Below are 15,916 nucleotides of genomic sequence, written 5' to 3' on the forward strand. Positions count from 1 at the left end.
GCCATCTGGAGGGAGGCTGCTGTCAGCCGTGGACAGCCCCTGAAATCTTCAGCGGGCGTACATCAATGTGCCATGACACCAACCCCCCCCTTGAGATTCATCGAGAAAACCTTCAGAGACATGTTTGGGGGCTAAAACAGGCCAGCTTCGTTTCCTATGAAATACATGTCATCCTGAAGTGGAGTCAGGTGATGATGCATTTTGAGAATGACCCAGGTTTTCGGGTTTTTCGGCTCACTTCCATTTCCTGTCTGGGTGCAAGCTTTGTCCCCTGAGGGCTCCCCACCACCTTATGGTCAACAGCCCCTTAAGGCAGGAAATAGATCACAGAGGCCCCCCCACCTGCAGGGGAGCAAAGGGGTGGTACAAAGCATCTCCCACCCCTATGCAAACCCATATGAGCACTGAATAAATGTTTGGTGAACGAATGCGTGAACCAACGAATGAATAGAAAAATGGATAAAGAGGCTTTTCCTACACTGACAGTTTACACTTCTTACCATTTTTACAGTTAATGAAGAAAACAAGGGTGCCTGGGTGGCTCAGGGGTTGAGCACCTGCCTTGGGTTTGGGGCGTGATCCTGGGGTCCTGAGATGGAGTTCTACATTGGGATCCCCGCAGGGAGCCTGCTTCTCCCTCTGCCTGTGTCTCTGCGTCTCTCATGAATAAATAAATACTATCTTTAAAAAGAGAGAGAAAAAAAGAAAACCAGCTCTAGAATAGCCTCAGCTTTGCCCAGTGAGTCCTGCGACATGCACACTCCTCTTTTAATCTGTATCTTTGCATTTTCATTCCCTTTGAGGCTGCTCAATATTCCTTCTCCACGGATTCCACCCGGACAGAAGTTTTACCTGTGGGTTCTTTTCATTTCAACTGGGGCCGAGGGTGCCCTGCAGGGTTTGGAGAGAAGAAGGGGTTGCAGAGGAGGGTGAGGGAAGTGGCCGTGACCTCACAACCCCCAAGTGAGATTGAGCTCTAGCTCTGTGGTGTCATTATTCATGAGCCGTGTGATTTGGGGGGCAAGGTGCTTCCCTCTTGTTCCATCAAAATGTTTACTCGTCGTCTACGTGGTGCTGGCACTCCCCGGGGTGCTTGGACACACTGCAGTGAGTAGATGCAGGAGGAGCTCGGTGTTTGTGGAGCTCACACACTAATGAGTCGCCCAGTAAGTTAATCATGACACAGGGAGACATCTGACCCTGATAAATGCTCTGAATAAAATGAAAGAGTGTGCTAGAGTTATCCCCTGGCGTAGGGGGTGGGCTTATTTTAGACTAAGTTTGACCAGGAAAGGGCTCTCTAAGGAGGTGATATTTAAAATGAGACTTGAGTCTTGAGAAGGAGCCAGCTGTGGGGAAGGGCGGTCCAGGGAGAGGCGTGCAAAGGCCCTGAGGCAGGTCTGGGTTCTGGCAAGTGCGAGCGACACAATGGAAGCCATGAGTGAGAGCCTGGTGAACCAGAGGGAGAGGTGGAGGAGATGGTGCACTGGGGCTGAGGCTGGAGTTAGGCCGGGTAAGGAGGGGAGTTATTTTAAGATCTCAGAGAAGCCATTGGAAGTCTTTAATCAAGGACTAGATTGTAGGGAAAGGGTGGATGCAGGGGGACGTATTGGGGGAATGGCCACGACCTGAGCCAGAGGTGATGGCAGCTGGGTCCCGCGGGTTGAGCAGAGATGATCATGATCACTCCTAAGCGCAGCTAACACAGGGGGGCCTGGGAATCCAACATCCTGAGCAACACGTGGGAAGCTTCCCTCGGCCTCCCTGAACCACTGGGTCCGGAGTCAGGGTCCACTTGGACCACCCGGCGTTGCCATTTTCTGGTTCCGCCCCCCAAGACTAGGAACATCGAGGGTCGGCCACACACTCCCATCTGTTGGTTGAATCTTCGTGTTTGCTCTTTCACAGTTCCTTCAGCTTTCCATGTCTTGTCTCACCCACAAAAACATGCCGCTGAGCCTTTTCAGAAAAAATGAGCATCACGAATGCTCAACACATTCCTCTCCCCGGTAGAGTTTTGGGTCCTCCATCTCCACACCCAGCCCCTTCTCAAAATGTTGTCACGTAACAGTTTGACATTGCAACTGGCATTCCTGGATGCTCATCCTACAGAGGAGGAGCCTGGCCTCAAGAGCCCGGGGGATGAGCCACACAGGCGCCCAGGAAGGGAGAGAAGGGCAATTATTTACATAGTTTTACCATTTGGGTTTTTTTTTTCTAGGTTACCCTTCTTTTAAGTTAACACACACGGGGCAATGTGTTGGCAGTCTTCCTAAGTTGGGTGGTGGGCTCACAGGTGTCCGTTTTATGGCTGGGTTTCACAATGTACAAATATGTGCCATCTGTTCTATAATAAAAATAAGGTCAGATATAATCTTAGGCAATTGGAAGATGAAGAAGTGCATCACAGTGAAAATTACCTGTGATCCCACTACCCGTGGGTGAGTGATAACACACACACACACACACACACACACAGGTACCAAAAGACACAGGTGCACGTAAACTGGGAAAATCTGAATAAGGAGTTTTAATGTCAAATGTCCTGGTTATGATACCATTCTGTGGTTTCACAAGATGCCATCGCCGAGCAGACCAGGTGAGGTGTGCTTGAGATCTCTTTTTACAACTGCCGGTGAATCTGCAATGATCTCAAAATTGAAAGTTTAACTTAAAAAAAAAAGATTTTATTTATTTATTCATGAGAGACACAGAGACACAGGCAGAGGGAGAAGCAGGCCCCTGCAGGGAGCCCGACTGGGGACTCATCCCAGGACTCCAGGATCACGCCCTGAGCCAAAGGCAGATGCTCAACCACTGAGCCACCCAGGTGTCCCTAAAAGTTTAATTTTCAAAAAGATGACAGCACTTTTTTCCCCCAAACATAACTACAATACTATTATCTCCCTCCCCCCACATTTCTGTAGTGTTTAAATTCCCACTTGCCTCAAACGTAGTATTTTTTGTAATGGTTTGAATTGGGATCTAAACAAGAATGATAAAGTCTCTTAAATCCCTGTGAATTCCTAGCCATCGCCCCCACCAACCATTCATTTTCATGTCTGTTCTCACTACCACCCTCTTTTCCTTGCAATTTATCTGTTAAAAGAGAACAGGATGTTTGTCCTGTAGAGGATCTCAGAGTCTGGGTTTTGCATCCTGGTGGTACATGTCCATATATTCTGTATTTTCCATAAATTGGTCATCCAATGTAGAGGCTTTTGTGCTTTTAGAAACTTAAAACGTGCATTAAGTGTTAAAAATTAAAATGGCCAAGAAGGGTGTAAATTGAAATGTCAGTGGTCTTCCTACCCTATTTCCTCAGGTGTGTTCTCACTTACATGTGTAAATGATCTGTCACCAAATGAGAAGTGCTTTGGGGGGGGGGGGTTGTTGTTTTGGTTTGGTTTTGGTTAATTATAGAATTTGGTGAAAAAAACTATTTAGGCATATAAGCACGTGATGCCATTTACAAATTAGGGTGTGGGCTTTTTTTTTTTAAAGAATGTAGAAAGAAAATTACTTAAGAAAATTTACTTACAGTGAAATTGACTGTTTTTTGCTAGACCCTTCTGTGAGTTTTAACACACATACAGATTTGAGTGAACATCACCGCAATCAGGATACAGAGCAGTTCCATAACTCAAAACATTCCCTCTTGCCCCTCTGGAGTCAGCCCTTCTCCCTACCCCAGATCCCTTATAACCACAGTGACTTATTTTCTGACCCTATAGTTTTTCCTTTTTAGAATGTCCTATTCATAGAAACATACAGCATGTAAGCTTTTGATTCTGGCTCCTTTTACTCAGCATGAGATTCACACGTGTCACCATATGTAACAATAGTTCATCTCTTTGTATTGGCAAGTATCCCACTATGTGAATATATCAGTTTGCTTGTCCATTCAGCCTTGAAGGCATTAGGTCATTTCCAATTTGGGGCCATTATGAACAGAGCTGTTCACACCCATGAACGGGTTTTTGTGTGAAGTTGTCATTCTTCTGCAGGAAATAGGTAGGACTGGGATTACAGGATCACATAGTAAGTGATGTTTACCTTTATGAAAAACTGTCAGACTGTTTTCCAGAATGGCGGTGCTATTTTGCATTCCCATCAGTAATGTGTGAGCCTTCCTGTTCTTCTACATCCTCTCCAGCATTTTGTATTGTTGTTGCTCAATTATAGTCATTCCAATAGTGTACGGTGATATCTCCCAGTTTTAATCTGCATTTCCCTGATGACTAATAACATGCATTTTTTTTCCTTGTACTTACTTGCCACCCACATATCTTTTTGGAACAACTATCTGTTTAAGTAAATATTTTTTTTCCTGCTTAGGGATATTATTTGTTTTCTCACTAGTGAGTTCTGAGAGTTCTTTATATATCCTGGATACGAGTTCTTTGTCAGATATGTGATTTGAAAATGTTCTCTCCAAGTCTGTACTTTGTCTTTTTCATATCTTAAAGGTACTTTTTGCAAAGCCAGAGTTTTTTATTTTGGCAACGTCCAATTTATCAATTTTTTTCCCTTATGGATAATGCTTTTGGTATCATATGTAAGAATTTTCTCCAACCCAAGGCCACATAGACTTTTCCCTATGTTTTCTTTGAAACCTTTATAGTTTTAACTTCTTATACTCCTTTCTGTGATACATTTCAATTCACTTTGATTTGAGGTGTAGGACTTAAGTTGAGGTACTTTACGGGTTTTTTTGCATATTGATGGTCAGTTGTTCCAGACCATTTGTTGAAAAGACTTATCCTTCCCTATTGACTTCCCTTTGCAACTTTGTAAAAAAATCAATTGGCTGTTTCCATGTAGGTCTATCTCTGGATGCTCTATTCTGTTCCTTTGATCTGTGCCTCGTCCTTCACTAATAACTTTATAGTTGTTTTTAAAATAGGGAGATGAATCCTCAAATGTTGGTTTTTTTTTCCAAAATTGTTGGGCTATTTCAGTTCTTCAGAAATTTTTGAATCTGCTTATCTTCTATCTACAAAAAGATATCTGCTGATATTTTTATTGGAATTACATTAAATCTATAAATCAATTGGGGAGAATTGACATCTCAATGATATTGGATCTGCCAGATCATAAATAGTGTGTGCCTTCATTTATTTTTGTGTTCTTTGATTTCTTTCATCAGCATTTTGTGGTTTTCATTGTACAGATCCCACATGTTTGGTAGCTTTATTTCCCTTTTTTAGGTATTTCTTTTTTTCCTTTTGGAACTGTTTTAAATGGCATTGTGTTTTAAATTTTGGTTTCCAGCTGTTCATTTTAGCATAAATATGCCTGATGTTGTATTCTGACATATCCTGTGATTCTGGCAAACTCATTTATTAGCTCTAGGAGATTTTTTTTTTTTTTTGTAGATTCTTAGAGATTTCCTATGTATACCTATACCTGTTACATATGTTACCTGCTTCCTATGTATACCTGTGAATAGGATCAAATTATTTGCAAATAATTTTATTTCTTCCTTTCCGGTCTGTATACCCCTTTTCCTTTTTTTTTTTTTTCTTCTTCTTTGTCTTTATCTTATTACATTGACTTCCAATTTTTGTTGATTTGTTGAATAGAAGTGGTGACAGTGATTGTCCTTGTCTTTTCCTAATCTTTGAGGGGAAATATCCAGTTTTTTTCCATTATGTAAGTTGGAAGATTTTTTGGTAGAGACCCTTTATCAGATTAATGAAGCTCCCTTATATTCCTAATTTATTCTAAGTTTTTATCATAAATGTTAAAATTTTTCTAGTGTTTTTACTGCATCAATTAATAGGAGCATATGGTTTTTCTTTTTTAATTTTTAATAAATTAGATTACACTGACTGACTTTCAAATATTGAACCAGTCTTGCATCCCTGGGATAAACCCCATTAGGTTGTTATGCATTGTTCTTTTTATATATTACTGGTCTTTTGTTTGGTAATATTTTACTTAGAATTTTTTTCATATATGTTTGTAAAAAGATATTGGTCTATTTTCCTTCCTTGTACTATCTTTATCTGGTCTTGATAGCAGGAGAGTGCTACACTCCTAAAATGAGTTGGGAAGTGTTCCCACTTATTTTATTTTGGGGACCTATGGATTATTTAGAAATCTGCTGTTTAATATCCCAATATTTGGAGATTTTCTAATTATCTTTATGTTACTTATTTCAAGTTTAATTTCATTACGATTAGCAACCTACTTTGTATAATTAATTATTTTAAACTTATTAAGGTTTGTTTTATGACCAAAGGTATTGTCTATCTTGGTTAATGTTTCATATGCACTCTAAAGGAATTCATATTCAGCTATTGTTGTATAGTGTTCTATAAATGCCAGTTAAATTCAGCTGGTTTTATTATTATTCAGTTTATCTCTATCATTCCTGATTTTCCATCTGCTGATTCTATCAATCACTGAAAAGATTCTTAAAATCTTCAACCATAATTGTGGATTTGCCTACTTATCATTTAGTTTTATCAGTTTAACCTTTGTGTATTTTGAAGCCTTGCTTTTAGGTGCATACATATTTAGGATTGTTATAGCTTCTTCATGAATTGACCCTTTTATCAGTATGTAATGTAATTAGAAGCTTATTCCTGGTAATTTTCCTTGCTCTGAACTCTACTTTGTCTCATATTAATACAGCGACTTCAATGTTATTTTGATTAATAGTCAGGAGTATTTTTTATTGTTCTTTTGCTTACCTGTGGCATTATATTTGAAGTAAATTTATTGTAAACAGCATAGAGTTGGTTCTATTTTTTTTTAATGCTGATAATCTATGTCTTTTAATTGATGTGTTTAGACCAGTTACATTTCATATAGCTATTGATATATTTTTTATTCAGGACTACCACTTTATTACTCATCTTCTGTTTGTTATTTCTGGGTGTTCCTCTGATAGAAGGAAGAAAGCATTAAGGATTCTTCCCATGCCCTTGGAACTATAGTTCCTCTAGTCAGAGGGAAAACTTTCTCTTTTTTCAGAATTGTAGGCACCTGCAAGGCCACCACTGCTATCACTGTTGCTGCTATTGCTATTACAAGATTGCCTGGGGGATATAGAGGGAGAAAATGCAAAAGAAAAAGTAAATCGCCCCATCTCTCCAATCCTTTGGGGACCTCACCTTTTTTTATTCTCCACAGACCAGAAAGAGAAGGCTTTTCTTCTAGTTCTTTCTGTCTGCCCTATGTGTGCACTTGTGAGTTTCCGGCTATCTTTGTGTCCAGGCCAGGGTATAATGGGAAGAGAGTAAGTGCAGAAAATTCATTGCCAGATTGTTCACATACTGGCTTTCTTTTCCATTCTGTCTGCTACCATTTGCTTTTCCAAATCCTCAGCTGTTCCATGTATACCATCCAGAGTTTTTAGATGTATCAAGTGGGAGAGTTAGATCAAAGTGTACTTACTCCGTGTTAACCAGAGCCAGGATCTCCAATGTCACATTTTGGTGTTTAGTTTTTCCTGACTTTTTGCAATGCGTCTGAACGAATTTAGAAATCTACTTTTTAAAATTAATGTGGGGCAGCCCAGGTGGCTCAGCAGTTTAGTGCTGCCTTCAGCCCAGGTTGTGATCCTGGAGGCCCGGGATCGAGTCCCATGTCGGGCTCCGAAGCATGGAGCCTGGTTCTCCCTCTGCCTGTGTCTCTGCCTCTCTCTCTTGCTCTGTGTCTCTCATGAACAAGTGGATAAAATCTTTTTTTAAAAAATTAATGTGTAAAAATGTGTTAACTTTTTGTTACCTAGTGTTTAAAATGAGTACTTCTGAAAATCTTTTCAATTCAGCAAATGTGGATATACATCATTTTTATGTCTGCTTAGTATTTCATTGCACAGGTAACTTTACTTTGCTTAATTTACACTCTGTAGTTGGATCTTTAAGTTTCTTCCGTTTTTCTCCCTTTATAAACAATGTTTCCATAAACTTTGTTGTAGACAAAGTTATGCACTTGTCCAATTATTTCCTTGGGATAAATTCCTAATAGTGGAGTTGTTTGTACAAAAAGTATACACATTTTGAATTTTGATGCTTATTGCCCAACTACCTCCAGATAATCTACATCAATTATTACTCTCACCAACTGAGTATGACAGAGCAAATCTTTCCATATCCTCGGCAGCAGTGGTTCTTTTTATCTTTTCTAATCATTACCAATGATACATCACATTCTAATATTCCCTTTCTGTGATTATCGATCCCATCTAGAATTATTCAGAATACATTATAATTTTCATTCATTGAATTCAACCAGTGATATTTATTATAAAATTTTCCATTTTAACCATTTTGAAGTGTACAGATTCAATGTCATTAACAACATTCATAATGTTGTACAATCACCACTGTCCACTTACAGAACTTTTTCATCATCTCTGTACCCACTGAAAAGTAATTCCCCATTCCTCCTTCCCACAGTCCCTGATAACTCCTGTTACACTTTGTCTCTGTGAATCTATTGTAAGTGCCTCATGTAAATAAATCATATAATATTTGTCCATTTTGGCTTGACTTATTTCACTTAGCATGATGTTTTCAAGGCCTATTTATATCATAGTACATGTCTAAATTTCATTCAATTTTAAAGTTGAATAATTTTCCATTGTATGGATATGCCACATTTTGTTTACCCATTCATCTGTTGATGGACATCTGGAGTGTTCCCAATTTTTGGCTATTTTGAATATGCTGCCATGAACATTGATGTGCGAGTATCTGTTTGTGTCCCTATTTTCAATTATTTTGGGTATTTATCTAGATGCAGAATTTCTGTGTCCTATGGTAAATCTATGTTTAACTTTTTGAGGAATCACTGTACTGTTTTCCACTGTAGCTGCACCATTTTGAAATCCAACCAGCAACACACCAGGGCTCTAATTTCTCTACATCCTAGCCAACACTTGTTATTTTCTGTTGCTTTCTTTTTTAAATAGCTATTTCAGTGGGTGGGTATGGAGTGCTTCATCTATTTTTTAAACTATCCTTATTAGATTTTGTTATCAAGGATAAGCTGGTTTTTTCAAAGAATCTTGCCTTCTTTCTCTATGCTTTTGAAGAATTGAAATAGCTTAACATTTTTCCTTGCTAGTTTGATAGAATTTATCAAAGGAACCATCTGAGACACAATATCACCTTTCTTAAAAAAGATTTATTTATTTACTTATTTCTTTTTATTCATGAGAGAGGCAGAGACATAGGAGAAGCAGGCTCCCTGCAGGGAGCCCGATGTGGGACTTGATCCCAGGACCCCAGAATCACGATTTGAGCCGAAGGCAGACACTCAACCACTGAACCACCCAGATGTCCCAAGATTGATTGATTGATTGGTTGATTGATTGATTTTAGAGAGAGAGTGTATATGTGCGAGAAAGTAAGGGAGGGGTAGAGGGAGAGAGAGAAGAAGAGGATTTAAGCAGACTCCTTACTGAGTGCAGAGCTTGATGCAGGGCTTGATCTCACCACCCTGAGATCATGACCTGAGCCAAAATCAAGAGTGGGACAACTGAGCCACCCAGATGTCCCAACATATATCATTTTTTAAGAGCTAATTCTTTGACAACTTTCTTTATTTCTTCACTGATCACTAACACAAGCAGTTTTCCTAACTCTTCTGGAGCATTTTGTGTCATTTTTTATTTCCCTATAAAACCATGTGTGATAGACAGGGTTCATATTTTTCACATATTTGTAGCAATATATATATAGTTAGATATATATACAAAACATGCCAACATATGCATATATATGGTATGTATGTATGCTATCTTATCTAATCATTGCCAATGGGATATCACATTTTAATATTTGTTTCTAGAATTTTCAATAGGCTACCATTATTCAAAGTACAATATATTTTATTCCATTGAGTATATATGACATTAACCTTTCCTGAGTCTTTCTTATTGTTCTTTTTTTCTCTCTCTCTCTCTAAATTAGCTCTCTTAGGTATATCTTTATTCATTTGTTCTTGGATTTGTTCAGAGTTCCTCTTCAGTGGGTCCCTCCCACTGAGGTCATGGCAAGGTAACCAGGGGTTATGACTGAGGGCATGGTTTTGAGAGCCAGCTGGTGTGAGTTCAGTGCTCATTCATTGATCTTAAATAATTGTTTAACCGCTCTGTCCTTCAATTTCCCCATCCATAGAATGGGGGAGGATATAGTACCTACCTCATTAGGTTAATACGAATATTAAAGAGCTGATAGTTTTTAAGTGTTTAGAAGAGTGCCCGGCACATAGCCAGCACTATAGAAGAATTTCTTAAATAAATCTAGACTTTCCTCCAATGTGCTAGAAGCCTAGGTCCCCTAGGAGCCTCTCCATTCCCCCAAATATACTTTATCTTCCCACTACTTATGCTAACTGCCTCTTATTTTGCAGAACCACCTCTGTGCAGACAACCACTTTACTTTCCATTCTGCTGCCTGAGACAACCACATCCTCCTCACACATAACCCCAGGCTCCCATGGAGAGCTCAGGTCAGTACAATCGGGGCCAGAGGGGTCTAGTGCACCTGGCTGGATCACGGGGAAGGCCTCTCTTGCAGATGAGAATGCCTCCAGCAGGACCACTTTCACCTTCACCCAGATCCCCCCCACTCAGCTGCCCCAATATTAGAACATCTTGAGAAGTGAACATTCACACTCTTGTACGAGACCCAGCTGCTTGCAGGTCACTGAGCTAGACGTCTGGGATAATGACAATAATACTTGAGATCTATCACCGAATGCTTGCATTTATTTAACAAAAACCTCTGTAGTGCTTACAATCCATCAAGTAGTGATAAAAGCACTTGAATAAATATTAACTCATTTAGTCTTCATAAAGACCCCATGAAATAGATGTTATCATTGCTCCCATTTCACAGAAGGAGAAAGTGAGACCCAGAGGGGACAGGTATTGCTCTCAAGGCCACATAGATACTGTTTGGTCAAACCAGGATTTGACCCCAGCCATCTAGCTCCAGCACCAGGCCCTTAGTGATTTCACTGTGGACTGCTCTGTGCAGACATCAGAAGGATTCGTGGGGTACAGTATCAATGTAATTGTCCTTGTTTTACTGAAAGGGGAATGGAGGCTCAAAGAGGTTAGTTAGGTAATTCACTCAAAGCTACACAGCTAGTAAGTGGCAGAGCCAGGATGAGAACCAAGATCTAGCTCGTTCCAAAACCCAGACTCTTCATGCTTTATCAATCTGGGACAGCAAGGAGAGATGGCCCTTCTCTCAAGATGTGTATCACTTAATAGTCACCCACAAAGTTCCAGAGCACTCCTCATGAAGCTTAGACCCTAATGCCCTTGAAGACCCCTATCCTGAGGGGAGAGCACACCCAAAGCTGGTGCAGCTACCAGGTTGTTACCATCCCTAAGACACGCATCCTTTCTACACATATCCACTGTCATAGAGCCTCACCCAGCCAGAAGCAGTTCCATCTGAACCAGGCAAGCCCGTGAATCCTGGTGTGATATTCCAGGTTGTCTTTAACCATCTGTGGTTTGCACTGGGAGGAGGGGGGTGGAACCAGCATGGTGAAATTCCACATATTTCAAAACCAATTTATTTTGCACTGACTTTAATTATAACAATAGGTGCACACCATGCTGTGTTTTAGGAAGAGAGGTATGCCAATAAAGTTTCTTTGGGTACAACCAGTAGAAACCCATATGGCAAGTTTAATCTTCAAAAGTAAAGAGTGGCCAAGCATTGAAGGAACAGCTGAAGCCTCAGGCACCAGCAAAGGCAGAGAATGGAGTGGACTTGCCACCAGGACAGGAAGAGGTAGATGGTGACCTTGGAGAGCGCACCACGCATTCTTCCCTGCTGACCATCATCTGCACAGGGGTTCACCTGGAGGGAGAGTCTACTGGCCAGCTTGGTCCTGTGCCCACTCCGAGACCCAGACAAAGCAGGGAGGATCTCTGGGCAGGAGAAACCACAGACATCCACCACCAGAGACGTGAAGGATGAAGTCCCCACCCTGCCCGCCCAGCCACTCAAATCAAATGGGCAGAAGGAAACATCCCAAAAGTCGATCCCTGAGAGCTCTGAAGGGAACTTTTCCCATCATGATCAGAACTGCAGTTTTACGGGCTGTCTCCCCAAATTACAAACGTTTATTAGCCTTTCCCACCTTCCTATAGCCCTAAGCGGTTCTGTCATTATAGTGTTAAGAAGAGGGGCACCTGAAAAGTAAGGTATTTATCTTGAGGGTTGCAAAAAGCAATGTTGCAAAAGCACCAAAGCTATTGTTACTTTGCTATCCCTGCCAACAGGGGCCATGATTACAAACATTGTTAGAACAATCTGAGCCTTTGTTCCATGAGGGTAAGGAGGTCCGGCATGGGATGGAAGAAAAGTGAGCCACATTACTGCAGCTGATGGCGTGTCTGGGTGCTGAGCCTAGATTTCAGTGAGCGGCTGAGGTGCTGAGACAGCTGTCTGCGCACCAGAGGACCCCCGATGAGTCCTCAGCTCTGGTTGGAAGGGCAGTCCATGAGGTCCAGGTGATCAATGTGTGGGGACTCATGGGATCTGGGAGGATGGACCCTAGCTCAGGGGCCAAGGTCAGAGAAAGGCCACAGCATGAGGAAATGGAACCCGGGGTTAGTGATTTTATAGTGATTTTAAAAGAGAACAGACCAGAAAGAGTTTATTGGTAAGTTTCCATTTCCTTCCCAGGGAGGGGATGCTGATTCGGATGGCTGACACCCAGAACATAGAAAAGGGTGATTCTTTTCAATACTCTAGATTTAGGGGAACATCCCTTGGGAATTACAAAGTCAACCTCTTTGGCAATAATTTTGTGTGTACCAAGGGTTACCCCTGTAACCCTTGCATCTGGATGGACACATCCACCACCACCCCCAATTCCACTCCTGAACAGAAGAAGGCTGAGGAAGGACTAAGTTTGATTATTCTTCCGAGACTTCCCCATTCTGATGGGTGTGTTAGTAGGGGTATCCTATCGTTTACACATGCATAGAATGAGATTTATTATAAGGAATTGGCTCACATTGTTTTGAAGCCTGACAAGTCCCCAGATCTGCCATTGGCAAGCAGTAGACCCAGGAGAGCTGATGGTGTAGTTCCAGTCCAAAGGCAGGAAGAAAACCAATATCCCACATAAAATGAACTATGACAAGTAGGTATGGGGTGACCCAGACTGGTCTGCTTGGAAAAATCTTAGATTTTTTTAAAAGATTTATTCATTCATTCATTCATGAGGGACACACAGAGAGAGGCAGAGACACAGGCAGAAGGAGAAGCAGGCTCCTTGCAGGGAGCCCGATGTGGGACTTGATCCCAGGACCCCAGGGTCACACTCTGAGTAGAAGGCAGATGCTCAACCACTGAGCCACTCAGGCATCTCGTCTTAGAAGATTTTATTCATGTCAAGGCTGGACCCCAGGAGAGCTACAACACTGGTGTCTACTGGGTCCCAGGGTCACATTTCTTTTTTTTTTTTTTTTTTTTTTTGATTTTTGACCAGGGTCACATTTCTGAACAAACGCCACCCCTATTGCAAAATATGCTAAGAAACAGCCACAATAAAAATCAGCTTTCTCCAATTATACTCTTTGTATCTCTTCCCACCATGGTGACAGCCAGGGAGAAGCCATTCTGACCCTGTGACCTTCATCCTACACACAGGGATGATTGTCCTCTGTGGACTCTGAGCATCTGAGCCCTTGACTCTTTCCATGACTAATAGGTCAATTGTCCAGAACTCGAAGCATATCACCCAAGACAGTAATTCTCATTAGACAGGGCAGTCCATGAGGTCCAGGTAGGAGGACTTAACTATCCATTAGACTATTCTGGGAGGGCTCCTAAAAAAAAAACATAAAAACAAAAAAACAGTATTAGTCCCTACCCTACCCTCAGATATCTGATTTAGAGTGGTTTGGGGTGGGCTAACATTAGTGTTTTTTACAGATTTCTGGGTGGTTCTTCTATGCAGCCAAGATTGAGGAGAGAAAAGGCAGTCATCCTATGAGGGGCTTGGGAGTGATCTAATTCTGTCTGGGATCATGGGGCCAACACGGAGCTGGAATTGCCAAATATCACTACAGCCCCAAATGGTCTGAAATCAAAGAGTGGATCTTGAGCTGCCTTGAGAGCGGGGACTCTTTTTTCCCAGGCAACTATTCAACGCATTGGCTTTTGGTATTCAAAGCCCAGACACACAGAGACAGACGTATGTTCTTCTCCCTTTTCTGGGTAAGCAGGTGAATTGGGCACCTACAAGCATGTAGTTTTAGAAGAGGAGCATCTGGCAAAGAGAAAGCTCTGCTCCAATAGCTCTTGGCCATACACAAATCACCTCTCCCCTCTGAGCCTCATTTTCCCCCAGCTGTCAAATGGGACGAGTGCCTCCGAGGTGTTTGGAGAGGCAAGATGGGGCGGAGGTTAAGAGCTCTCAACCTGGAATCTACAAAACAAAACAAAACAACCAGAGAACCAGAGAGAACAGTACTGGCCCTGCCAGACTCCCAGGGCTCTGCTCAGAGTCCGAGATAATACACCAGAAAACTCTGCACGTCCACGAGTCTGTCTAGAGAAGGTTAGCTGCTCTAACAAATGATCCCAATGTCAGTCGATTGGCACAACGAATGCTTATTTCTGCACGCACATTGCCATCCAAGTCGGGCTCCAGTCTTTCAGGGGTCAAGGCCCCTTCCTTCTTGGGGCACTGTCATCTTCAACATGGCTTCCAATGTCACCACGGAACGGGAAGAGACAGGTGGAGGATAGTGCAGGGGACTTTATGACCTACGTTGTGTCCGCCACGTTCCATGGGACAGGACTCAGCGCCCGGCTCCCATCAACTGCAGGAGAGTCTGGGAAATGGAGTCTTCCCGTCCACCTGGGACAAACCTGAAATTGGTTTAATGAACACAAAACATTGTCTTGCCACACCTCTGTAAGACTCTCCACATGTATGCCTTTTGAGCACTATTTATTTTTATTTTTTTAAAGATTTTATTTATTTATTCATGAGAGACCCAGAGAGAGAGGCAGAGACACAGGCAGAGGGAGAGCAGGCTCTGGACCCTGGGATCGCAACCTGAGCTCAAGGCAGATGCTCAACTGCTGAGCCACACAGGCATCCCTCAAGCACTATTTAAATGTCAGATATTAATAGTAATGTGATGCCTAATAGTGATACCCCACCTCCTGGATGGAGGGGGAGGGAAATCATTATGAATGTCATTTATTTATTGGCTGTTCTAGGAATAATGTTAGACATGCATGTCATATATGAACAACCCTTAGACACCTGAGGCACAAGAAATCTCTTTTTCTTTTGTTAATCGCATCAAACCCAGCTTTCAGCACTCAGTTTTCAAGACTAGTGCAAATTCCAATGTCATTCACTCGGGGTGCTGTTCCCCTCTTTGCCATCTTCTAAGCCCAAGGGTTACAGAGTCCTCACGATGGGAAGAAGCCATTGTGGTCTACAGTCCACTGGAGCTGTAGCCCCTGCCCCAATTGCACCCCACCCCGGACAGGTTAGCCAGGTGTGCGTGGTCTATAGGGAGAGAGGGGGTTCTTTGGAGATGTTCTTGAGCGAGTGCTGGCAAAGGTGACCCGGGAGACCGCAGCAGAAGCCCTGAAGCGCAGTGTAGCACTCACCTGCCATCACCTGCTGCCCCTGGTAAGCTGGGTCCCAGCCAGCCCTGGTCTTTCTCCTTCCCTGGGTCCCCAGTCCTGGGGGACCCAGCCTCCCACCCTTGGGTTCCCATGTCCTCTGTCCCCATCCCTTTGAGACAATCCAGCTTGGCTGTCTCGGTCCCATGGCCAGGGGTCTCTGCCTCCAGGGGCCAGATACAAGGTGTCAATGAGCGAAACAAGGACAGTGGACACTATAAAGAACCAGAGTAGCTGTGCCTCCGTCTCAAGGGTGCAGCGGCATCCCA

General features: G+C 42.3%; 1 protein-coding gene across 5 annotated transcripts in view; it reads left to right on the forward strand.

Moving 5' to 3' along the window:
* The window catches only part of PIK3R6 (phosphoinositide-3-kinase regulatory subunit 6), a 56,180-nt gene that overhangs the window by 5,742 nt on the left and 34,522 nt on the right, over positions 1-15,916 (forward strand). For 3 of the 5 annotated variants that reach the window (XM_077892668.1, XM_077892669.1, XM_077892670.1), the window contains exon 2: positions 10,375-10,473. In XM_077892668.1, the coding sequence (XP_077748794.1) occupies positions 10,461-10,473 (13 nt within the window). In that variant the 5' untranslated portion in view covers positions 10,375-10,460. Of the gene's footprint in view, positions 1-10,374; positions 10,474-15,916 lie in introns of those variants that run through there. The other 2 variants (XM_077892672.1, XM_077892671.1) reach the window with 1 other exon arrangement.

Source organism: Canis aureus, chromosome 3, assembly GCF_053574225.1.
Source record: "Canis aureus isolate CA01 chromosome 3, VMU_Caureus_v.1.0, whole genome shotgun sequence".
Lineage (NCBI taxonomy): Eukaryota > Metazoa > Chordata > Mammalia > Carnivora > Canidae > Canis > Canis aureus.